The 24426-nt window shown below is 43.8% G+C and overlaps 2 protein-coding genes across 6 annotated transcripts in view; one reads left to right on the top strand and one right to left on the bottom strand.

Moving 5' to 3' along the window:
• Window positions 1–1015: 1015 nt before the first annotated feature.
• Ankrd16 (ankyrin repeat domain 16) lies at window positions 1016–10971 on the bottom strand. Of its 2 annotated transcripts, none has more exons than XM_042685886.1 (7): window positions 10455–10971; window positions 8696–8916; window positions 6381–6423; window positions 5038–5146; window positions 3962–4123; window positions 2338–2416; window positions 1016–1216 (listed from the first exon to the last, which is right to left on the bottom strand). In XM_042685886.1, exons 1-7 carry the CDS (start codon window positions 10766–10768, stop codon window positions 1059–1061), a joined length of 1086 nt encoding a protein of 361 aa, XP_042541820.1. In that variant the 5' UTR covers window positions 10769–10971; the 3' UTR covers window positions 1016–1058. The 2 variants fall into 2 exon arrangements, with proteins under 2 accessions (XP_042541820.1, XP_042541821.1); XM_042685887.1 differs by having other exon boundaries at window positions 8696–8954; window positions 10455–10523.
• A 692-nt stretch (window positions 10972–11663) lies between these two features.
• The window catches only part of Fbh1 (F-box DNA helicase 1), a 38857-nt gene continuing 26094 nt past the window's right edge, over window positions 11664–24426 (top strand). For 2 of the 4 annotated variants that reach the window (XM_042685883.1, XM_042685882.1), the window contains exons 1-2: window positions 11671–11737; window positions 23029–23184. In XM_042685883.1, coding sequence (XP_042541817.1) covers window position 11737; window positions 23029–23184 — 157 coding nt within the window. In that variant the 5' untranslated portion in view covers window positions 11671–11736. Of the gene's footprint in view, window positions 11738–11966; window positions 12096–23028; window positions 23185–24426 lie in introns of those variants that run through there. The other 2 variants (XM_042685884.1, XM_042685885.1) reach the window with 2 other exon arrangements.

Raw genomic sequence — 24426 nt, 5'->3', positions numbered from 1 at the left:
GAAGGTGGCTCAGTGGTAGAGCGCTATCCTTGCATGCCTGAGGCCCTGGGTTTGATTCCTCATAAGCAAAAGGAAAAAAGCCGGAAGTGGCACTGTGGCTCAAGTGGTTGAGCGCTAGCCTTGAGTTGAAGAGCTGAGGGACAGCACCCAGGCCCAGAGTTCAGGCCCCATGACAGGACCCCCCACCCCAAAAAAAAAAGAAACTGTTGACTGTGGTGGCCAGTGCCTGCCATCCTAACACTTGGGAAACAGAGGCAGGTGGAATGCAAGTTCAGGCCAGCCTGAGTTACATAGACTTGTCTTAAAAAGAGAAAAATAAAGACAGAAAGTGCTTTATGTTTGTTGTGAGGGTAGCTTTGGGCTGATTTTTGGCTCACTTGCATGTACGCATCATCTCCACACTCAAAGGTTCAGCTATCTCTGAAGCAACCAAATAATCACATCTCCAATCAGCCCAGAGAGGTCATGAGACAGGATTGAATTTCTACCTCAATCCTAATTATTTGGGAGTTAGGAATAGGAATCTGCTGACATGGGGGAATAATCAAGAGAAACTGGAAATTCTTGCTATTTTCCAAGGCCAGCACAGGCTGAGGATCAGGTGAGTGTGCAATAAGTATTGGCTGGATTATGATGAACAAAAAAGGATTAAATCATTAGGATTGATGCATTCCAATCTTAAAAGACTGACTTAGATGAATAACTATATTTTGCAATTCAGAGAAAATGATGGAACATTTATGCATGTTACATACTTCTGGAAGGATACCTGAGATTCACTTCCTAATAATTATTCCTACTGTAATTTATAGTTAGAAAAAGTGAGATGTGGAGGGATCATGACCCTGCTGGGGGATTCTATAACACAGTGGGAATCCAGATTCCCCGTCATTCACGTTTGTAGTGGGAGAGGTGTGTACAGAGGAGCAGGTGAGGTGGCAGGGGAGGGGGATGGAAACACTGGCTGCTGACTGCTTTCATCGAATCTGTTAATGACTGAAGAAAAGAAGCAGAGTAGAAATTGCCTTGCATTTTATTGGCTCCGTGTAGAAACCTACTTAGGTCGTAGCGCAGGGGTAAAAGCCTTGGAGGATGTCCGCTCTCTGTGTGAGTTGCAGAGCCAGGGTGCCCGTTATGTCTTCAGAATCCTTCAGCCCAGACCGCAGGAGAAACTGGGCACAAGCCAAGTGCTGACCTGCACAGGCTAGATGCAGGGCTGAGAGAGGCAAGAATGACATTAGCTTAGAACACAACCGCTGGAGTACACAGCCTAAGGTTGCAATTTGAATCCAGCCAGGGCAAAGTGAAGTGAGAAACTATCTCAAAAATAAGTCAGATGTGGGGATGCATGCTTATGGTTCCAGCTGTTCAGGAGGCAGAAATAGGTGGACCAGTCCCAGCCAAGTTACTTCAAGGTCTTATCTGAAAAACAAACTAAAAGCTAAAGAGTAGGGGTATGGCTCAAGTAGTACAACATCTACCTAGCAAGCACATGGCCCTGAGTTTAATTCCCAGTACTGTAAAAAGAAGGGAAGTAAGTGATTTTATGACTTAACAGTAGTAATTAAGCCGATAGTCATCACCATTGTCAAGGTAATAGCATTAGTTCTCCAACTTGGCAAATACAGAAAAAGTTATTTTAAGAAAAAGCTGTCAAGGGCTGGGAATGTGGCTTAGTGGTAGAGTGCTTGTCTAGCACGCATGAAGCCCTGGGTTCCAATTCCTTAGTACCACATAAACAGAAAAAGCTGTAAGTGGCACTGTTGCTAAGAGTGGTAGAGTGCTAGCCTTGAGCAAAAGAAGCTCAGGCACTGTGCTGAGGCCTTGAGTTCGAGCCCCAGGTCTGGCCAAGAAAGAAAGAAAAAGCTGTTGAGATACTTAAGAATAATATTAGCACCAATGTTTTCTTTTCTTTTTTGTTGATTGTGGGGCTTGAACTCTGGGCCTAGGCGCTGTCCCTCAGCTCTTCAGCTTAAGGCAAGCACTCTACCACTTGAGCCACAGCGCCACTTCCCGTTTTCTAGTGGCTTATTGGCGATAAAGAGTCCCGCGGACTTTCCTGCCCAGGCTGGTTTTGAACTGTGATCTTCAGCTCTCAGCCTCCTGAGTAGCTAGGATTACAGGCATAAGCCACCAGCGCCTGGCTTCTTTTCTTTTTTTGAGACAAGGTCTTGCTATGTAACCCAGGGTAGGCTTGAACTTGGGATTCTCCTGCCTTAGCCTTCTGAGTTCTGGAGATGGCACCCAGGTTTTGTGCATGGTAGGTAAGCACTCTCCACTAGGCTATACTCTCAGCCCCAAATATGAAACTTGGTGAGTTGTTCACACATTCAATACCTGATCGATTTCGTTCATCTTTAACATTGATGTCAGCACCCAAGGATAGGAGAGTCTCAAGTGTACTTGTGTGTCCTTCCTGAGTGTTGAAATAAATTCATTATTACTGTGATGATAACACAAACCTTTAAACAAACTCTAATCATATTAGGCACTTATTCTAAAATAGTCAACTAAAAAACCTAAATTGTATAGCTAAAGGGTAATGACTTGTATCACTCTTAATAAGGCATCCATCATTAAATATCTTGGTCACATTTCATTACTAGGATTTAGATGATCAACTTTATATGCCACATTAGTGACCTAATCTATCAATATAAGCTGTATAAATTTTGTGATTTATACAGAACTACAATTCCAAAATTTTCCAGACCAATATTTATCTAATTAAAATCTGTAGGGTAGATATAGATGACCAAAGACTACATAACCTCTTATAAAAGAGAATCCTAGGGGCTGGGAAGGTGGCTCAGTGGTAGAGCGCTTGCTTTGCATACTTGAGGCCCTGGGTTTGATTCCTCAGCACCACATAAGCAAAAAGAAAAAAGCCGGAAGTGGCGCTGTGGCTCAAGTGGTAGAGCGCTAGCCTTGAGCTGAAGAGCTGAGGGACAGCGCCCAGGCCCAGAGTTCAGGCCCCACAACCGGACCCCCCCCCCCAAAAAAAAGAGAGAATCCTACTGCAGCTAGTATTATGAAGCAATTATATATATATATATATATATATATTTTTTGGTGAAACCAAAATCAAAGCTTGATGTTCAGTCTTCCCTGAAGACTGGAGAAAACACAAGCCTGTCTCCCCTTGTGGCATCTCAGCCCATCCTTACGCACCTCCCTACCTTCTCATGAGGGGAAAATAGGACAGAAGAGTGTAGATGATTTAAAAATAATCACTGCTAGAAAATCAAGCATGGGACAACTAAGTAATGGATCAGTAATATGGGAGACTGCAGGCACTGACAACAGCTTCCTTTCTAGTTGAACATTTTGTCTTCAATGTGACAGGGAGAGACCAATGAATGCCATTCCCTTCTCCCATTTAAAGAGATCTTAACTTCTAAATGCTGCATAAGTATAGAGATCTAGGAGTTTCATACAACAGACATGTATGGCTTTAAATGATTCCTGAAAACAAAAATGTTAGTAGTGTGACATAAAGCCCAAGAATATAAAGGGTACTTCTTTATTTCTTAATTTCTTTCTTTTTAGTTTCCTTTTAAAGGGATTAACGACTTCAGATTCATGATTATTTCAAGTATATGGACAATTACCATTCACCGAAATGAAGCCATAAAAACCAGGATTATAGCTGAGGGCCAGTGGCTCATGCCTGTAATCCTACTTACTCAGGAGGCTGAGATCTGAGGACCACAGTTCAAAGCCAGCCGGGCCAGGAAAGTCTATGAGACTCTTATCTCCAATTAACCACCAGAAAACCAGAAGTAAGCTGTGGCTCAACGTGGTAGAGCACTAGCCTTGAGCAAAAGAGCTCAGAGACAGCCTTCAGGCCCTGAGTTCAAGCCCCACAACTGACAAAACAAAACAGGATTACAGAGCCATCCATCAATGGAATAACGCAAGTCAAAGTAAGGTAGGGACATTGTCATGAGAAAATACCAACCTTGGCCGCATAATGAAGTGCTGTGTGGTGGGTTGTGGTTGCTCTCACATCTACATCAATGCCAAGATCAGACACCAGGAAGCGGATGGCTTCATCCTGCCCTGTGACAGCTGCCCTGTGCAGAGCCTGGGCCCCCAGGCTGTCCTCAGCTGAAGAGCAAGCCTTGTAGATGGGAGGGGCAAAAATCAGAAGAAGCAGAAAAACCTGGGCCCATACACCTGGCTGGCTGTACCTTCCTCTGGGCAGAGGATGTGGAGCTTCTGTCTATTTCTCTAAGGACTCTAACAAAAAAAAAAAAATGGATGAATCCAGTGACATTGATTATGATGTATTATGCTCAAACTGCTTTGATGAATAGTATACTCCTTGTAAAACTACTTAAAGATTTGAAAGAAAGAAATGAAAGGAAAAAGAACCGGATGAGTCAGTACTCCTGGCTACAGTGCCAAAAGTGCTTCCAGGGGCCTCCGATGCCATCAAAGGACTAGTATGTCTTAGAACATGGATCTTTGGGACCTCTCTCCACAGAGTCAGTGAAATTGACTGCTTTTCCTTGCTTTTCTTTCCCTTTTAAATAAGCTTGCTCTGATTATTTATTTATTTATTTATTTATTTATTTATTTATTGGTCATGGGGCTTGAGCTCTGGGCTTGGGCACTGTCCCTGCACTCTTCAGCTCAAGGCAAGCGCTCTACCACTTGAGCCACAGCGCTACTTCGGGTTTTCTAGTGGTTTATTGGAGATATGAGTCTCAAGGACTTTCATGCCTGGGCTGGCTTTGAACTGTGATCCTCATATCTCAGCCTCCTGAGTAGCTAGGATTACAGGCATGCACCACCTAGCTCTTTTAAATACCTAAAAATAATAATAATAAGGAGCTATTTCTAGAATACTTAATTTGCTAACTGCTCTAAGTAGATTACATTATTTAATACTTCTAGGAGCCATCTGAAGAAACTCAACTTCTCTTTATTTTATAGCTGGAAATACAGATACTTAGGACCCAGGAAATAAAGTGTGCTGTTTATCCTATAATCTAAAAATTGTAAGAAGAATCAAGGAATAAATTTTGATACCTGATGTTTTTTAAGGAGTAGCCTGGCTACTTCCACATGACCACATTGAATTGCATCCATAAATGGGGTGACGCCACAATTGTCTCTGCAGTCTGGTTCATACTGGCACCTAAAGCCCAAACCCAGAATTACAGAACTGAGAGTATTACCTTCAAACTGTCTTCTCTAACCATATGTTGTCTCCTCAGGTTATCTTTTCAAATTATCATCTCTGTTGCTGACCCCCACATTTATATCTGGGCCCACCTGTGTCTTGAACTGCCTGCCTGAGCCCCATATTTCACAGGCACACAACACTCAACATTACCTAAAGTAAAATTATCATCTTTCTCCTCCACCTGCTGCTCTTCCAGTGTTCCATTTCTCAGCAAGTGGCTCTGACACCATATCCTAAAGTCATCTTTGATGTTCCCTACTCCTCATTCCTTTCATCTGTTTAATTTGTTGCTATGCTAGAGATGCTAGGGCCCTGCATATGCTGCCAAGTGTTCTACCACTGAGCTGGATCTCTAGCCCTTCTCATCTCCTTTAACAAGTTACTCATCTTGCCCCATTGGCTCCACTTTCAAAATTACCTCCAAATCCCCCTCTTCATCCCTAGACATCTTTGTGTCCAGCTACTATCAATTTTTTTTTTTTTTTTTTGCCAGTCCTGGGGCTTGAACTCAGGGCCTGGGCACTCTCCCTGAGCTTCTTTTGCTCAAGGCTAGCACTTTACCACTTGAGCCACTGCACCACTTCTAGCTTTTTCTGTGTATGTGGTACTGAGGAATCAAACCCAGGGCTTTGTGCATGCTAGTTGAGCACTCTATCACTAAGCCATGTTCCCAGCCCCCTACCATCATTTTTGTCTTTCTCACTGCACCAAATAGATCATGGAACCTCCTGCTCACCCCATCCCCCAATCCATTCTGCCTAAGGATTGACAATTTTGGGAAACTGTTGTCTGAAAATCCTTCAATAGCATCTTAAATGCTTAGAATAAAATCTGAACTTTCTCACATGGTCTACAGTGTCCACATTGTCCAGGCTTCAGCATATTCTGAACTTCCTGTTTCTCAGATATACCATACTTTCCCATGTCTCCTATTGGCAATTAACTCTCATTCTCCCCTTCAAGTGGCACCTTCAATATTGCTGGTGCTGAGATTCTGACTCCAAGGTATACTCAGTTATATGCTCCCTTTGGGATACTGCAATTCCTTGCAATGTTGGTAAGTCTTACAGAGCTTGTTCAGTCTGTACTGCTGCCAGTCTGTGATCCTCTTCAAGTAAAAACAGTATTAACCTCTTGTTAAAATGTCTAATAAATATTTCTCCCCAATTTATTGCTTTGCTCTTACCTCTTAAGAAGTACCTTTACTGCTTCTAAACAGCCATGCATTGCTGGGAGAAGAGAGTTGAAAATTAGAACGTTTAGGTATACTGTATACTCAAAATGTTTCTTGGCTGGGGATGTAGCTCAATGGGAGAATGTTTGCCTGACATGCATAAAGCCCTGAGTTTGATCCTGGCACCACAAAAATAAATAAAGTTCTTTCCTCCTGGTTCTCTCCCTTCTGCCTCAGTCTTCTAGTTATGACTTACAGGAATACTTAAATTTGGTATACTTTTACTGCCCCTAAAAATAAAATTCAACTCAATTAGTGGTAATGATGTTTTTACTTTAGGAATACACGGCCAATACTTGATTATTTCTCTCTCTCTTTTTTTTTTTTTGGCAGGTCTGGGCTTCAGCTCTGGCCTGGACACTGTCTCTGAGCTCTTTTGTTGAAGGCTAGCGCTGTACCACTTGAGCCACAGCTCCACTTCCATTTTATCTCTATGAGCACTTTCATGGCAAACTTTTAGTCTGAAACTTATCTTCCCAGTTTTGTGTTGTAAAACTCCAAGGTCAGTCAGCTTTCATCCAGAAAATACAAAAACATTTTACTGTCTGTATTAATCCTTAACAAAGTAACCAGAAATTGAGTCCCTCTCCTAAAAATAATATTCAATAATAAAGGTTTTGATGTCTTCTACTTATTTGGGGCAAATGATAGGGTGCTATGTCTCCAGGGAAGTATCTCCAGATCTGTGTGAAGGGCAAGGTGACCAAATAATTAATAAGCTAGAGAAATGTCTTTCCATTTACTTGGAATGTTTAGGAAGATATTCTTCCATCCCTAAGTGCCACTGTGTTTAGAAAACAACTGGATGTGTTTTACCTAGACTATATCACATCGCAGGCATTAAGTTCTAGAGAAACTAAATTCAACACACTTCCTAGTAGGATAAGGTTACTTTCCAAATTTCAAATTTCTTGTTCTAGACTCTTACTGTAACAACTTTACATTTTTCTTAATTTAAAATCATCTACAGATGCATAACAGTTAAAAGTAATTAAAAAATAAAAACCGTATGCTAAATTGTATTTAGACACTGGGGCCAATGTATCTATAAGCATTTGTATTTATTTAGACATAAAACATGGTATTACTAAGAATATGAAGGAAATATTTTCTTTTTTTCTTCTTGTCTTCAGTAACAATGTATGCTTGTTGTTTTTTTTTTGGGTCCGGTCATGGGGCCTGAACTCTGGGTCTGGGCGCTGTCCCTCAGCTCTTCAGCTCAAGGCTAGTGCTCTACCACTTGAGCCACAGTGCTACTTCCGGCTTTTTTCTTTTTGCTTATGTGGTGCTGAGGAATCGAACCCAGGGCCTCAGGCATGCAAGGCAAGCACTCTACCACTGAGCCACCTTCCCAGCCCCTTCAGTAACAATGTATAAACTGTTAAGACAATAGTAACTATTTATTCTGGGCCTACATGTGCCAAGGATTGTGTGAAGGAACTCACATAATGACCTCTTTATCCCTACAGTAATTATGTATCATGGGTATCATTGCTGATGAAGACATTTGCTCAAGAGACAGACTAGGGGGGCTGGGAAGGTAGCTCAGCGGTAGAGTGCACGCCTTGCAAGCATGAGGCCCTGAGTTCCATTCCTCAGCACCACATAAACAGAAAAAGCCGGAAGTAGCGCTGTGGTTCCAGTGGTAGAGTGCTAGCCTTGAGCTGAAGAGCTGAGGGACAGCGCCCAGACCCAGAGTTCAGGCCCCATGACCAGCAAAAAAAAAAAAAAAGAGACAGACTAGGTTTTCTACTGAAGGTCAAAGACTTTGAGAGGAACAGAACCAGTTTTCCATCTAACTAATAGAAGGTAAGAAGGATACACATGAAGAGTTTACTAACATAAGAAAGGCAGCTAGCCAGGCACCGGTGGCTCGGGCCTCTAATCCTAGCTACTCAGGAGGCTAAGATATGAGGATTGGTTCAAAGCCAGCCCGGGCAGGGAAGTCCGTGAGACTCTTATCTCGAATAAACCATTAGAAAACCGGAAGTGGTTCTATGGTTCAAGCGGTAGAGCACTCACCTTGAGCTGAAGAGTGCAGGGACAGTGCCCAAGCCCAGAATTCAAGCCCCACGACCAACAAAAAAAAGAAAGAAAAAGAAAGGCACCTAGCCAGTTACATGATCTATAGAAAACATTCTTTTTCCTTACATCTATTTTCTCATAACCTTCATTTCCCTGCAGGCAGCTTGAACAGGATGATGTAGGCAGTGCTGAGTGAAGTGACTGCACATCTGTACCTGTTTGCCTAAGGCTACTGGCTGTACCTGCAGTGTGCAGAGGAGTTCTTCTGATTTTGCTCTCTGTCTTCCAGGCATCTGGGCTCACAGTGAGCAAGTACTGGAGGATAAGGGGGTCGCCTTCTCGACTGGCAATGTGGAAACTGTTCCAGCCGTCTTTGTTCTTCAGGAGTGGATTGGCACCGTGTTCCACGAGGGCCTGGATCACCTCAAGATTCTTCCTTGTGCAAGCCATCATCAGAGGAGTCCTAAGGCCAACCAGTGTAAGCCATCAGATGGAAGGAAGCTGAGACATTAAAAGGGAGAGGTCAAGTCTTCAGGAAATGCATATAGCCTTGGCACAGATGGACAACCTAGAAGGATCAGTGGTCTTGAAGGAAGGAAAAGAGCTTTGACTGGTAAATCCTCTGCATGATGTAAGAACACTGGGAGAAATAACAAGGGGAATATGATTGTCACCTACAAGTAGATGGGGACCTGGGAAGCAAAACTGCTTGAGAGCTAGACCTGAGTAGTGACCTGGGACAGAACTAATAAGAACCACCTAGGACCAGGTCTACTTTTCTCCCATAGTGGAGAAGATGAACTTTATACCATTCTCTTCTGTACTTTTTTCTTCTTTTGTGAGGTTGAGAATCAAACCTAGAACTTCATACATACTAGGCAAAGGCTATAATAGTAAGTTACATTCCTAGCCCCTGTTTTCTTTTTTTAATTGTAATGAGATCAGGAATCACTTGAAGTAGAAGCTTCACTATGTAATAAGCCTTAAGAAGTTCATAGCAGGCCAGTGAATGTGGCTTAGTGACAGCATGCTTGTCTAGCCTGACTGAGGCCCTGGGTTTGATTCTTGGTACTACATAAAAAATAAGTAAAATGAAAAGAAACAAAAAAGTAACCATTAAAAAGAAATCATAGCTTCAGAAAGACCAGACACAATGAAAAAAAGAATTTCAGCCAGGTAGAGGTAGCTCAATCCTAGCTACTCAGGAGTCTGAGATCTGAGGATCCAGTATGCAGACAAATTCTTGAAACTCTTTTCTTTTTTGCCAGTCCTGAGGCTAACACTCAGGGCCTAGGCACTGTCCCTGAGCCTCTCTGTACTCAAGGCTAGCACTCTACCACTTGAGCCACAGCACCACTTCTGGCTTTTTCTGTTTATGTGGTACTGAGGAATCGAACCCAGGACTTCATACATGTTAGACAAGCACTCTACACTAAGCCACATTCCCAGCCCATCTTGAAACTCTTATCTCCAGTTAACCAGCAGAAAGACAGAACTAGAGATGTAGCTGAAGAGGTATAGCACTGGCCTTGGGCAAAAAAGCTAGGGGAAAGCACCTAGGCCTGTTCAAACCCCAGTACCAGCACCTAAATAAATAAATCTAATCTAACAAATGAGATTGAATTTGTGTGAGGTAGAGTTTCTGGACTGTGTTGATAGTAGTTGTTACAGCAAGGCAAGAGGTGAAAACGACATAGTGTTATATCTGCACCTGCACTGTATCAGTCATATTCCTATGGTCTGTACAATACCAGTTAAAATAATGCAATCTGTGAGCTAAGAATTTAGCTAGACGTCCCCAGAAGAACATCACTACCGGTACAATCCATTCCCTATCTGACCACATTAAGCAAGAAGGTTGGGGGCGATAAGACCTTGCCGTTGGGTGAAAACTGGATGCTGAGAAGAGCTCCCCTCGTGTACCCACGGGGTACACAAGCCACGATTCTGATTCTGCAGGACTAGGGAGGAGGCGTGTTTTTCTGGACCGTCGCCACCTACCAGTCGCCCTTCTTCAGGCAGTCTACCGCCGCCCCTCGGTCCAACAGGTAGCCCACGCAGTTCCGGTGGCCCATAGAGGCAGCCTCGTGAAGAGGCCGCTTGTAGTCTCGGTTGGCGGCCTCGATGTCCATGCCACAAGTCTCGGCTAGGTAGGCCAGGATGTCCAGGCGTCCGTGACGGGAGGCACAGTGGAGGAGCGTGTCCCCAGCCGGGCCCTGACAGCCGCCGGCCGCCCGCAGCTCCTCCTGCAGAGCGCGCAGCCGGCCTTCCTGCACCAGCCTGCAGAGGCGGCGCGGGTCCCCCGGCGGGGCCATCCCGGTGGGCCAGGCGGGGGCACGAGTGGGAGGGACACCGAGCCTGAGTCCGAGGCAGGGTGCACAAAGCTCAAAGGGAGCCTGGGCTTCCGCTTCCTGCACGTGACACTCCTCCGAGCCACCCCGCCCTCCGCCCAGCTCTTTTTCCCGGCGCGGTCGCCGCCGCTGCCGCCAGAGCCCCTTCTCGCCCCGGGGGCCGGGGAGCTGCGCCCTCCCGGCGCGTCGGGGCGGGGCCCCCGGCTCCAGGCGCCCCTGCTGCTAGGGGTACGTGGGCGCACCTGTGGTCCCGGAGCTGCCCTCTGCACAGGGAGCCGAAAACGTCAGGGGATGGGGGCGCATCTCTCTACCGCGAAGCCCCGAAGCTTGAGGGGCCCGTGGGGCCGGACCGCCCCCCCCCTCACGGCTCCGGAGGCCGTCGGTCCGGGGCCTGGCCTGAGCTAAGAGCCGAACGCAAGCGGCTCTCGCTGCCGCTGCCGAGCGCGCGTCCGCGGACTGCGAGCCGGGGCCGCCGCGGATCCCGGAGCCCGGGCTGGACACCGCCCGGGTCTTGGGGGTCTGAGGCGGTGCTAGGGGACGGGGCGGTGCTCCTGGGCTCCGCCTCCTCATCCAATCGACAGTCGCCCGGCGTCCTCCCCGCCCCTGCCGCTGCAGCCCCCAGGAACTCTGGGAAAGTTTCCCGGTGCCGTCTCCGGGCCAGCGGAAACACGGAAGGGGCGTGGTCCGCTCGCGGTGGCCGCGCCCCTTCCAGACTCGCATTTCGATTGGCTCAGGCGGCCGTCCTTCAGATCCGGTGGCAGGCGCTTCCCTGGGCAGCGACGGGGCGGAGCTCGTGGAGGAAGTCGTCCGCGGTCTCGGCTCGCTGACGGGGCGGGAGGAGGGGCTTGCTGCAGGGGGCCGCTGGGCTGGGAGGCCAGCAGCGGGGACCGGGCGGCGACGGCGGCGGCGGGGGCCCGGGTCCGGAGCGCCATAGTGCGTGAGATCCTAGACGTGACCGGGGATGCAGGCGGGGCTCCGATGCGTGGGAAACTTCAGCCTTTCGGGTCTCGGGGGTGGGGCCGTACTCTCCGGCGGGGCGGGGCGGGGCCCGGCCGGGGGTGGGTGTGGGGGCTCGGCGGGCTCGGCGGGCTCGGCGGGCTGCGGGCGGGTGCAGGTCGCGGAGCGCTTGCACGGTGAGGCCCGCGTGTCAGGTGAACCCCAGCCAGGCCCGAGCCCCCGCGCTGCCCCCTGAGGCCCTGCCGTCATTTCTCGGGGGCTTGCGGAGGTGGCTGGGGAGACGTGGCCTTGGTTACTGGCGAGCTAGGCTTCTCCACTCTTGTTTTGACCTTGGGTAAGTCGTTTTATTCTGCCCAGACCACCCTCTACCATCGATCCCCCCCCCCTTCCTTTTCTTTACCTGAATGTAAGAAGATAAAGGTGAGGTGAGAAGGCCTTAAGCTTTTCGAGGATTCACTGAGATCTGAGGACTGACTGGAGGTGATGGAAGAAATTAGGGTTAGGTGTGGTCTTCCTTGATGGAACTAGTCATTTAGCCTCGGTGTTTTTCTCTTATTTCAGGGGAAAAAAATGGAAATCACCACTAAAGGCCAGGCTTCAAAACAACCGCTTTTTTTTTTTTTTTTTTTTTTGGCTGTGTCTTAACCTGAGCTTATTTTGGTCTACCACTTGAGCCACACAGCTCCACTTTGGCTTTTTTGATGGTTAACTGGAGATGAAGATTCTCATGGACTTTCCTGCCTAGGCTGGCTTTGAACCTCTATCTCAGGTCTCATCCTGCTGAGTAGTTAGGATTGCCGGCATGAGCCACCAGGGCAAGGCACAACAACTGATCGTTAATTTGGTTCTGCGCTCTGGTTTAACAAAGCACTTGGCATTAAGTAAATCCACATACCATCCCATAAAGCCGTCCTTTTGGTCTGACAAGCAGTGGACTTAAGGCATAATGAAGTTAGTGACTTTACCATGACAATGTAGTTAGCGAAGTGTAAAGGAGGAAGGAAGGATGGGTGCAATCAGAATGCATTAGTGCCTGACGCAAGCAACATAAAACGGGAGATAAAATGAAAAAAGACACTTGAATTTCGTATGTTCTACCATTTCTTTTTTTCTTTTTGCTTGTAGTGTTCCTCTATTTCTTTCCTAGGCTTTTATTTGGAAATTGAATTTGAATTCTGTCTTTGCTGTTTCTGGCTATGAAATTGCTTAACTCCTAGAAATTTATCAACTCACATCTTAGATACTCTTTGGCCATTCACATGCCTTTTGATGACTACTCTCATATTTCACACTGTTTCCTAGGCTGTAACCTGATTTTCCACAGATACTGTGAAAAGATAAAGACCAGATGTGATGGTGGATGCTTGTAATCCCAGGAGACAGAAGACTGAGGCAGGAGGATCTTGAATTCAAGGCCAGCTTGACCTACCTATTGAGACCCTGCCTCGAAAAATCAGAACCCCAAATTACTTTTAAAATTGGAATTTTGAGCCTCCTTCCTCACTCTAGAAAAAACATGATTGAAGAAAAGAAGATCTTTTAATCTTTAATATGATTAGTAACATTACTTGTCCTTGCTGTTCTTTCTCTTTTGTCTTTTCTTGTCAACAGCTCAAAACACATTTTTGGTCTTCAAAATGTTTTGCTGCCCTCAGGCAATTACTAGCTCTGAGTGTTGCTGCCCTCAGGCAATCACTAGCTCTGACATAAGTTGGTAAAGTCACTTCCAACTTGTTTTTCTTACAGTTTTCACGTCTATCTAAATTTGATTGTTATAATGACCCTACTTAAAAACTGCATGGTACCCTGAATTGCCTACAGAATAAAGGCCAGTTTCTTCATCTTCTTTTTTGTAATGGCACATATTGAACCGTATAGGAAGAGTTTTTGTCATACTATTTCAGTATATGATCATATTGATCACATGATTACATTGATCATATATTCTGATCATATTTGCCCTCTCTGGTACTCTTTCTTATCCTTCTTCTTCCTTCCTGTTTCCCTTCTCTTTATTGTGTGCCCCCCATTCCTTGCTTTTATTTTCATGACTTTGATTTTCTTTTTCACAATGAGAGAAAGTATTTGATACTTGTCTTTGAGGGACTGGCTTATTTCACTTGACATAATGATTCCGAGTTCTGTTCATTTTGCAGCAAAAGATATTTTAGTCTTTCTAATGGCTAAATAAAATTCCATTGTGTGTGTTTATAAGTATGTATATATTTGTATGTACACGTGTATGTGTGTAAAATCACATTTTCCTTATTTGTTCATCTGTTGATGGGCACCTAGGTTGATTCCATAACTTGGCTATTGTGAACAGTCCTAGGATAAATGTGTACTGGTACTACAGCTTGAATTAAGAACCTTACTGTATCCCTTGGCTTTAGTCACAGCTCCACTTCTGGCTGTTTGCTGATTCATTGGAGGAAAAGGTGCCACAGACTTTTCTGCCTCAGACTGACTTTGAACCATGATGCTCAGATCTAAGTCTCCAGAGTAGCTAGGATTACTAGCATGAACCACCAGCACCTGGCTGACTTTGATTCCTTTGAGATTCTATCTACCCAGAAATAGTATGGCTGGGTTATAGAAGAGTTCTGTTTTTAATTTTCTGAGGAACATCCATAACTGATTTTCATATTGGCTGGAATAATTTACATTCCTACAGTGAGTAAGATCTCCACCCCCATATTTGTTTTGTTTATGATAGCCATTTTTTTTTTTTTTTTGCCAGGCCTGGGGCTTGAACTCAGGGCCTGAGCACTGTCCCACTTGAGCCACAGCTGCACTTTGGTTAGGGGGTGATTCATTGAATTGTCTCGCAGACTTTCCTGCTCAAGGTGGCTTTGAACCACAGGCCTCAGATCTCAGCTTCCTGAGTAGCTACGATTATAGGTGTGAGCCACCAGTGCCTGGCTTAGTTTTGGTTTACATTTTGCTGGTGAAGGTAATTTTTTTAGCAATGTATTAAATGACCTTTGTTGTTTCTGACTTCAAATTCATTTTCCAGCCTTGTTTATCATCATTCCTCATCAGTGACCTTGTTCTAAAGAAATGCACCTTTTCTGCCACACAAGTGGTTGGCCATGCCTCTGGGGGTTTGCTTATGTTTCTTTGACTAACTGAATCCCATTCGTTTCTCTGTGTGTGTGTGTGTGTGTGTGTGTGTGTGTGTGTGTGTGTGTGTGTGCCTGTCTGTCTGTCTGTCTGTCTGTCTGTCTGTCTGTCTCGTGGGGTCTGAACTCAGGGACTGAGTGCTGTCCCTGAGCACCATTATATTCTCAGATTTCAGCCTTCTGAATAGCTAGTATTACAGTTGTAAGCCACCAGTGCCCAACACCCATTTGTTTTTTTAAGGCTCAATACTTCTTAAAGCCTCTTCCAACATTGCTAGTTCTATTTACTTTTCTTTACCACCATAGCGCTTTATGTATTTATATAGCACTTATATTGCTCTTGTGTTTAGCAATTTGTGTTTGTTTTGATACCTGCCTTATGGTCAAGCATATTCATTTTTATATTCTCAGTATCTAAAATAGCATTGAACAAGGGTACCATAAGGAAATCCCTCGGGGAGTTTATAATGAATCTGGGACATAGTACATACATAACGGTGGTTGTGGAGAAAGCCTTTCAAATATATAAGAATATATTCTGCACAGTAAATAGTAGTCTTTTTCTTTCTTTTGTCATTCCTCTCCTTGTGAGAAACATAACCGTGAACAATCCAACCTATCCATGCTTGTAGAAAATGAGTGCTGTTTCCAAGAGAATCATGGTAGTTTAGCATATAAGATGATTGGAGAGATAGAACCTCCTAACCTGTACCCTGTGGATTTAGAGGATAGCTGGTAGCCATCTGGCTATGCATCAAGGGTTAATACCAACTGGCACAGTGGCTCCCTCCTGTAATCCTAGCTACTCAGGAGACTAAGAACTGAGGATCAAGGTTCAAAGCCATCCCATGCGTAGGAAAGTCTTTCAGTCTGTTTTCTCTAATTAGATAGTAGAAAGCCCAAAGTGGAGTTGTGACTCAAGGAGTACTGTCAACTTTAAGTGAAAAATCTAAGCAAGAGCATGAGCTCCTGAGTTCAAGCCTCAGTACCAACATACAAAAAAGAGTTAATACCAGAGTGTTGAACTAGTTGCAGTGTGTTCCTTGTTTATTTTAAAGAAAGCAAAATACTTTTAGTTTCCCATTTTGAGTCTGCAGAAAATATTAGAAGTTTTCTTATAGTAATGTTTTTTGAATATTATTAAAATTTTGATACAGGAATTAAACTTGAGGGTTTTTTCCTTTCTCTCTCTCTCTCTCTCTCTCTCTCTCTCTCTCTTTCTCTCTCTCTGCAGCACTGGAGTTTGAACTCAGGGACTTGTGCTTTCTACACAGGCCCTCTTTCATTTGAGTCATAACCCCAGCCCCCCTCCCCTTTTTTTGCTTTAGTTATTTTTTACATAGGGTCTGATAGTTTTTCCCTCTTCCCTACACCTGAATTACATCCCATCAGGGTTACAGGCATGATGTGTTAACACCATATTTGGCTTACTGACTGAGATAGGGTCTCACTGTTAACTCTTTGTTGGGAATGGACTTTAACTGCAGTTCTCCTGATCTCTGCCTTCTGAGTAGCTGGGATTATAGGTGTAAGCCACTTTTAAGGAGAATTTTTTTTTTTTTAACAGAGCTTCACTGGTAGCCTAGAAGTTGTTATATGGACTCAACAATCATCCTGCCTTAGCTTCCCAAGTGCTGGCATTACCAGCTTGTGCCATGCCTGGCTAACTTGAAGGGATTTTTTGTTTGTTTCTTCCTCCTCTTCTGCCTCTCCTTTCCTTCACTACTACTCCTCTTCCTCTTCTTCCTTCATTTTTTTGTCAATACTGGAGATTGAACCCAATGTCCCTTCTCCTCTTATTTTTTCACCTCCTCCTTCCCCTCCTCCCTTTCTCCTTTTCCTCCTTGAACCCGCCTCTTGCTTGCTAGACAAGCACTTAGGCTAACTTGAGGTTTTTTAACTTAAAGCTTTCTTACAGGGCTGGGAATGTGGCTTAGTGGTAGAGTGCCTGCTTAGCATGCACTGGGTTCAATTCCTCAGCTGGAAGTGGTGCTGTGATAGAATGGTAGAGTGCCTTGAGCAAAAGAGGTTTAGGGACAGTGCCCAGGCCCTGAGTTCAAGCCCCAGAACTGACAAAAAAAAAAAAGCTTTCTGACACAGAAAGGAGATTGTTACCATAGCAAGTACACTAGACCTGACAGTCAGGAGACCCATGTTCATCATTTACAAGCTGTCGTGACTTTCAGCAAGTCTTTTCTGAGCCCCAGTTAATTGTGGCCCAATCATGGGATTACTGTGCAGATTAAATTTGAGTATAGGAAAGAACAGAAGAACTTGTAAAGTACTCAGGAGCTGTAAGATAATTTAGAGCTTCCAAGCCTAGGGAGACGGCCTCAGCCTGAGAAGAGGGCCCTGTTTTGATGCTGTTGTTTCAATTATGAAGCAATATGTTAGCTTCTGGAGATAAGTGAGCTATGCCTTCCTACTTACCATTACCATAGAGATTTTTTTTTAATTTAAATTTTATTGTCAGGTGATATACAGAGGAGTTGCAGTTACGTAAGTAAGGTAGTGAGTACATTTCTTGTCTAATACCATAGAAATTTTAATCTAGGAGTGGAAAAGACTTATTAAATAGGTTCTTACACAAATAATTGCTGTTTATATAAGAACAACATGAAATAACTGCAATGAAGATAAATAAACAGTAATTTGCATAAGGTATGCATTCATATCAAGTTGAAAAAAAGTTGTGGGCTAGAAAGGTGGCTCAGTGGTAGAGTGCTTGCCTCCCAAGCATGAGGCCCTGGGTTTGATTCCTCAATACCACATAAACAGAAAAGGCCAGACGTGCTGTGGCTCACGTGGTAGAGACTAGCCTTGAGCTGAGGGACAGAGCTCAGGCCCCACGACCAACAAAAAGAGGGAAAAAAAAAGTTGTTATAATATGTAGTATGTCAGAGATCATTTGTTGCTATGTTAACGTGTTAAATGCTTCCTTGCTGAGTGAATCTATTCTGCAATGCTGGAGTCGAGCAACAACTCTGTTAACTGTGTTTAAGTTGGGCTCTCAGTTTTCTCAGGCTGTAGTTAGACCCACTACATTCCAGAGTCAATGTAATGATGAGGGTTAACGTTGTAGTACACCTGTAGTATCTATAGAGACCAGACGTCCATGTGTATATCTTCACAGCCTCCTGTCAAAGTGCAGAGCTTGTAGAAAAGCTCACCAAGTGAGGGTAAGTGGCTCTGTATATTGTCTGATAAGCAAAGGTAGATACGGTGTTAAGAGCAGTTTCTTCCATTGAGTACCATGCTTTAGGAAGTTAAATTGATTTTTTAAAAGATCTTTGATTAGCCATAGTTATTCCCTTTTAGGACAGTTACTATCCTCATCTTGTCCATTTTGGTTCATAACCTGTTAAGTTTGAGAGGACTTTTTAATTAGGAAAGATAGGGGAAGAAAGGAAAATATTTGGTATCAATTTCAAATGACCCTGAGATGGTTAGGGTAAGTTTTGCTGCAGAAACAAATAAATTCAAACCTGCAAGGACCTCACAATAGAAGTTTATCTTCAATCCCTTAATAATCTAAGAAGTTTCCATGTATATTGACGGCTGTCGGGCCATGTTGATGTGTGAAGGGAGATAGTCGGTTACTTTAGTGCTTCCTTCTTTGGGGGTTAAGTGATGAGTCATGATCCCTCCCTTCAAGGAGTGGAGGCTTAGTACTAAGTGTTGTTCAAGGGAGACTAAACTTAATTTCCGTTAGAGGATCTCCCTTCAAAGGGTAAGAGTTAGAATAGACAGTCCTGAAGTGAAGAGATCTGACGACTGGGGCAAGTCTGAACTCCAGGTAATGACTACCTTAAGTCAATAGCTAAGAGGAGGAAACTGAGGTGCCAGCAGGCCACAGAGCCAGAGCTAAAATGCAAGGATTATCAGAGACATCTGAGGGTTTTAGAAAGGGGGGAGTCTTACGTAGGGGGAGGGGGAACAGAGATAAAGCACAAGAAGAGAAGCTATCCCACAAAAAGCAGTATGGGAATGGGTTTACTTGAGCCTGGCAAAATTCTGTTTGAGAAAATATTTTTTCCCACATTCTTGGTCTTTTCTGTCGTGTCCCCTGAGGATATGACACCTGTCTGTTAGTCACCGTTGGGAGAGAGTCTGAAAGAGCGGTATAGGCCTCGTGCTGTGGAGAAGGTGAACCTGAGCATCTGTGGAGGCTTCATGGAGTTTGGAAAGCCTCACTGTCTTTCTCTGTAAGCATAAGGATGCTCCCTGGTTTAGACAGCTTTGCCTCTCCTGTGCGTGCCCACCGTGGCAGCTAGCACTCTGGTTTCAGATGTCCTTTTAGAGACATGTAAAGTGCATCTGCTATGCGGGGAGGGCTCAGCACCTTGAAATTGGGTGATGTGGAAGGTTTAATGGAAGCAGGCAGGGGAGGGGGGTGGCATTTGAACATCTTTATTTATGTTGATAAAGCTGTACTAGACCTGCTTTCAAAAAAGGCATACTAATAAAAATAGAAGGGTAATTAGAATTTCGGTGTAGTTAAACTATACTTTAGCAAGAACACTAATGCTTTTAAAATAAAGCAGGTCCCTTTAAGGAGACACTCCACTGGTATGGTCGTCAGGTAATTGTTCTAATGCTTCTGTTGCTAGGCTTTGAGGTATAGAGGTAGGCGTCAGCCTCCACGTGGGTGTCACAAGTAGACTTTCTCCTGTGAATTCAGTGTGACAGGTTGTTATGCCCCTTGTTTTCATAGACTTGAATAATATAGACACCTGCCAGGGGACCTACCACCCAGTCTTTAAGGGGCTTTGAGGAGGTGTTTAATGGCTAGTTAATGCCAGAGGAGGTGGAGTCAGATCTCCCGCTCCCCATCCCCATTTCTGGGTATCACAGCACTTACATCTGAGAGACCTGAGATAGAGTTTATTTGTACCGGCTACTAGCTGAAGTTGGGACAGTTATTTTTGCCGTGCCAATCCAGTGAAAATGACAGCTCTTCCTCAGGTAACACTGCACCATTTAATGTACAACAGAGGCAACTTCCTTAAGTATACCAAAGCTGGTTCTCCCAGGTGAGATGCCCCCTCCACACATCATTACCTAAACTCACCAAGTAAGGACTTGGTGAGAGAATACACTGGGATGTAGCTGAACTCTTGACTCAGAGCGATGTGTTCCAGCACTTCCATTAGATCTTCATTCCTGTGCCTTAGTTTGATTTCTACAAACGTAATCTCAGCGAACAGTTCAGATCTGGATGAGGCAAATACGTTAATGTATTCCTCTGTCCATATTATCCCCTTTCCTCAAAACCTTTCCTTTTGAGACTGGACCGAACACTTTTGATATTCTCCATCTGTCCTATGTGGTGTTTGAGGAGATCCCTTTTCTGGCTGTGCTCTTGCCCAGATCCACATAAAAGGCCCAGTGGTCTCGGCTTAAGTTCTTTTTTTTCTTTTAGGCTTAGGTTCTACACCACCTAAGCCTAGATCACTTCACTTTGCCCTCCTCATCTTTCACTCAGTTTGTTCAGAACATGCGCATTGAGGCTATTATGATAAAACACCATAGACTGGGTAGCACTTATCAGTAACCTAAGTTTATTTTGCACAGTTATAGAATCTTTTTTTAAGCTTATTCTACCATGCCTTGCTTATATTTGCCTTTGTAATTTAGAAAAACTTAAAAAAAAATTTTAGTGCCTTCATAGGGGTGAATAAGATTTAGTGTTTAGAGTATTCAGCAATAACAAATAAATCATAAAATCATTCAAGTGGAAGGGATATTGGATTTTCTGTTTATAATAAGATATGAGCTATTAAGATATTAGCTATTAAAGTATTTCTAGTAACAATTGGTTGTAATGAGGCTGCTGGTATACTTTCAGTCTTACCATTATATATTATCTTTATATTTTGAAAGATAGTTCCATGTTTTATGAAAGTTAGTCAAAGAAGCTTTATTCAGTAGAAGATAGGTGTGTGTGTGTGTGTGTGTGTGTGTGTGTGTGTGTGTGTGTGTGTGTGTGTGTGTGTGTGTGTGTATGTTGTTTTGTTTTTTTGTGTGTGTGCCAGTTCTGGGCCTTGAACTCAGGCCTGAGCGCTGTCTCTTAGTTTTTTTCACTCAAGACTGGCATTCTACCTACCACAGCTCACTCAAGTTCTGGCTTTTTTTTTTTTTTGGGTCTGGTCGTGGGGCCTGAACTCTGGGCCTGGGCACTGTCCCTCAGCTCTTCAGCTCAAGGCTAGCGCTCTACCACTTGAGCCACAACACCACTTCCGGCTTTTTTCTTTTTGCTTATGTGGTGCTGAGGACTCGAACCCAGGGCCTCATGCATGCAAGGCAAGTGCTCTACCACTGAGTCACCTTCCCAGCCCCAAGTTCTGGCTTTTTTATTTTTCCTGGTTAATTGGAAATAAGAGTCTCACGCGCTTTCTTGTTCCAGGACTGGCTTCAAACCATGATCCTCGGATCTCAGCTTCCTAATTTGTTAGGGCTACAGGCATGAGCTACTGGCACCCAGCCCTACCATCTAGTTTTTGAAAATGATAACTATAATGTATATCTGCACATGGTTTGAAGCCAATCCTGAGGCAAGAAAATCTGTGAGACTCTTTATTTCCAATTAACTAGAAAAAAAGCCAGAAGTGGAGCTGTGGCTTACCTGGTACTCTATTAATCAAATCCTGAGTTGTATATATGCTAGGCGAGTGCTTGCCACTGGCCAATACTGCCAGTCCCCCTTTTTGGTACTCTTGAAAGAGTCTTCTAGGATCAATTACTCCTTAACATAATGTTAGGGAGGATGAGAAATTTCTTCCTCTGAGGGTTCTGAAAATTGGATTCAGTTTTCTTCCACTTGAGGGCCTTACTGCTATGCCTCAAAGTCTGTTCTCAGTACCATGCTGTTTTGTGGGGCAGAGAGGTGTATGCCAGGTGGTCCTTCTAAGAAATTTCTAGCCTATTTCATTATAACTGTGTTTTGATTCTAAATTTTGGAGAAGCTGGTATATACAAGGGATGGTGAATATGTTTATTTTTAAAAAGCTATATCTTTAGCTAGGTGCCATTAGCTCACCTAGCTAAATCCTAGCTACTCAGGAGGCTGAGATCTGGGGATCAAGCCAGCCTGAGCAGGAAAATCCATGAGACTCTGATCTCCAATTAGCCACCAAAAGGCTGGAAATGGAGCTGTACCTTAAGTGGTAGAACACTAACTTTAAACAAAAAAGTTCAGGGATAGTGCCCAGTCCCTGAGTTCCAGCCCCAGGATAGGCACTCCCCCCTCCAAAAAGAAAAAAGAAAAAAGCTGTAGCCTGCTCTTGGTTGTTGTTGTTTATTAAATCATAAGGGGAAAAAGACAAATATACGGATTTTTTTTCAAATATGTTACAATTTTATTTTAAAAAATCTATAGCCAACTTTTAAATATTTGTAAATATAAAAACATTTGTCTGGAAATGGCGTTCAAGTGGTAGAGCATTAGCCTTGATTAAAAGAGCTCAGGGATAGTACCTAAGTCCTGAGTGTAAGCCCATTGATTGACAAAAAAAAAAGTTTATGGTCTAGACAATGACCTGGAAAAGATGTCAAATTACAACTATCCATTCATAGCAACTTCTTTTTGAATGAGTATTTCAAAATCATTTAAGGATCTTAAAATATCATTTTGAGATTCTTTATGAAGTTCTTTTTTTGGGGGGGGGAGGGTACAGTCGTGGGGCCTGAACTCTTGAGCTCTTCAGCTCAAGGCTAGAGCTCTACCACTTGAGCCACAGCGCCACTTCTGGCTTTTTTCTTTTTGCTTATGTGGTGCTGAGGAATCGAACCCAGGGCCTCAGGCATGCAAGGCAAGCACTCTACCACTGAGCCATCTTCCCAGCCCATGAAGTTCTTTTGTGGTGATAATGATGGTTTAAACTCAGGGCCCTGAGCTTCTTAGGCTAGTCCTCTGCCACTTGCCATACCTCCAGCTCTCTGTTAAATGCTAAGGAATACTAAGACATTACGACAGTGGCTGAATGTTGGTGGCACTGGAAGAAGGAAAGGGCTGGCTGGAGTGATCTATAAAATCAGTCATCAGTTATTATATTTTTTAAAAACTTGAGTAATTTTCTGGCTCGCTTATAGAGCTAGTTATAACTAATGAATATCTCATTTCCTCTGCTTGTTGATACGAAACAGTGCAACGATTTAAGCGGAAGCATCTTACAGCTATCGACTGCCAGCATTTGGCTCAGAGTCACTTGGCTGGAACCCAGCCCTTCGGCCAAAGATGGACAAACAGAGATCCCAACCATGGTCTCTATCCTAGACCCAGAACACAAAGAGGGAGTAGGGGTAGGTCTTCAAAAAAGAATCTTGCATTTCAAACTCCCATTTGTGTGGCCTTTGAGTATCTCCAGTTTAAAAGCATTTGAAAATACCACTGGTATGATTTTTATAGTCCTGTTGCAGTAGTGTGATACTTTCCCTGTGAATTTTCCATGAGAATTCTGTCCTAATGATTGACCAGAGCCTCAGGACACATGCTAGTATGTTCTAAGAGATATGGATCAGTGTCAGCATTGTGATTATGCGACTTTATTAATCTTTGACCACTGTGTCACTAGGTCCATGATGTCATTAATTTTGTTTCCCAAAGTCTACCATCATTCAGTGCTTTTATGTCAGAGCCTGTTCTTTGTCATCTAGTAACCCTTCTCCTTTACAAGATTTTAGTTTTTTTCATATCAACTGGAATACATGCTTTGTTTTCTTATGCCAGTACTGGGGCTTGAACTTAGGACCTGGGCACTAACCTTTAGCTTTTTCACTCAAGGCTGGTACTCTGCCACTTAGGTCACAGTCCCACATCCAGCTTTTTGCTGGCTAAATGGAGATAAGAGTCACAAAGACTTTCCTGCCTGGGCTACTTTCCAAGTGTGATCCTCAGATCTCAGCCTCCCAAGGAGCTAGGAACACTGGCATGGGCCACCAGTACCCAACTGGAATATATGTTTTAGCTAATATTTTTGGACATCATTTTCTAGCTTGTTACAGTCATTCCTAAAAAACATGTTTCCATGTTTCTGTAATAGATGCAATCTTATTCTTGCCATCACCTTATTTTTTTTCTTTCTTTTTTTTTTTTTTTGTCAGTGGTAGGGCTTGAACTCAAGGCCTGGGTATTGTCCTTGAGCTCTTTTGCTCAAGGCTAGAGCTCTACCACTTTGAGAACAGTGCCACTTCCAGTTTTTGAGTCATTAATTGTACATAAGAGTCTCACTGAGACTTTTTCTTCCTGGGCTGATTTTGAACCACAATCCTCAGATCTCAGCCTCTTGAATAGCTAGGATTACAGACATGAGCCACTGGCACTGGCATATTTGATAATACATAAATGTCTTCATCTGGCTGTTTGATTCTCTTATTACCTGTCTTTACCAGAAGAATTCTTATTTTGCTAATTCCTGCTAGTATAAACTAGATTGGTTTTCTCTTTTGATGCATCTGATTTTACCATGGAATTTTAATGTAACCTACTTTTCTTAAAACATTGTAGGGCTAGGAGTGTGGCTTAGTGGTAGAGTGCTTGCCTAG

Source organism: Dipodomys spectabilis, unplaced genomic scaffold (genome assembly GCF_019054845.1).
Source record: "Dipodomys spectabilis isolate Male_0828 unplaced genomic scaffold, ASM1905484v1 ptg000096l, whole genome shotgun sequence".
Classification (NCBI taxonomy): domain Eukaryota; kingdom Metazoa; phylum Chordata; class Mammalia; order Rodentia; family Heteromyidae; genus Dipodomys; species Dipodomys spectabilis.
This window is presented reverse-complemented; position numbering and strand designations above follow the sequence as displayed.

Excerpts from the sequence above, each read along its gene's own strand:
- Ankrd16 (XM_042685886.1), bottom strand. The coding sequence starts at position 10,768 with ATGGCCCCGCCGGGGGACCCGCGCCGCCTCTGCAGGCTGGTGCAGGAA. Across the intron at positions 8,917-10,454 it reads TGCCTGAAGAAGGGCGACTG|GACTCCTCTGATGATGGCTT; the intron begins GTAGGTGGCGAC and ends GGTTGGCCTTAG. Across the intron at positions 4,124-5,037 it reads TACTCCTTAAAAAACATCAG|GCTTGCTCTTCAGCTGAGGA; the intron begins GTATCAAAATTT and ends CCCATCTACAAG.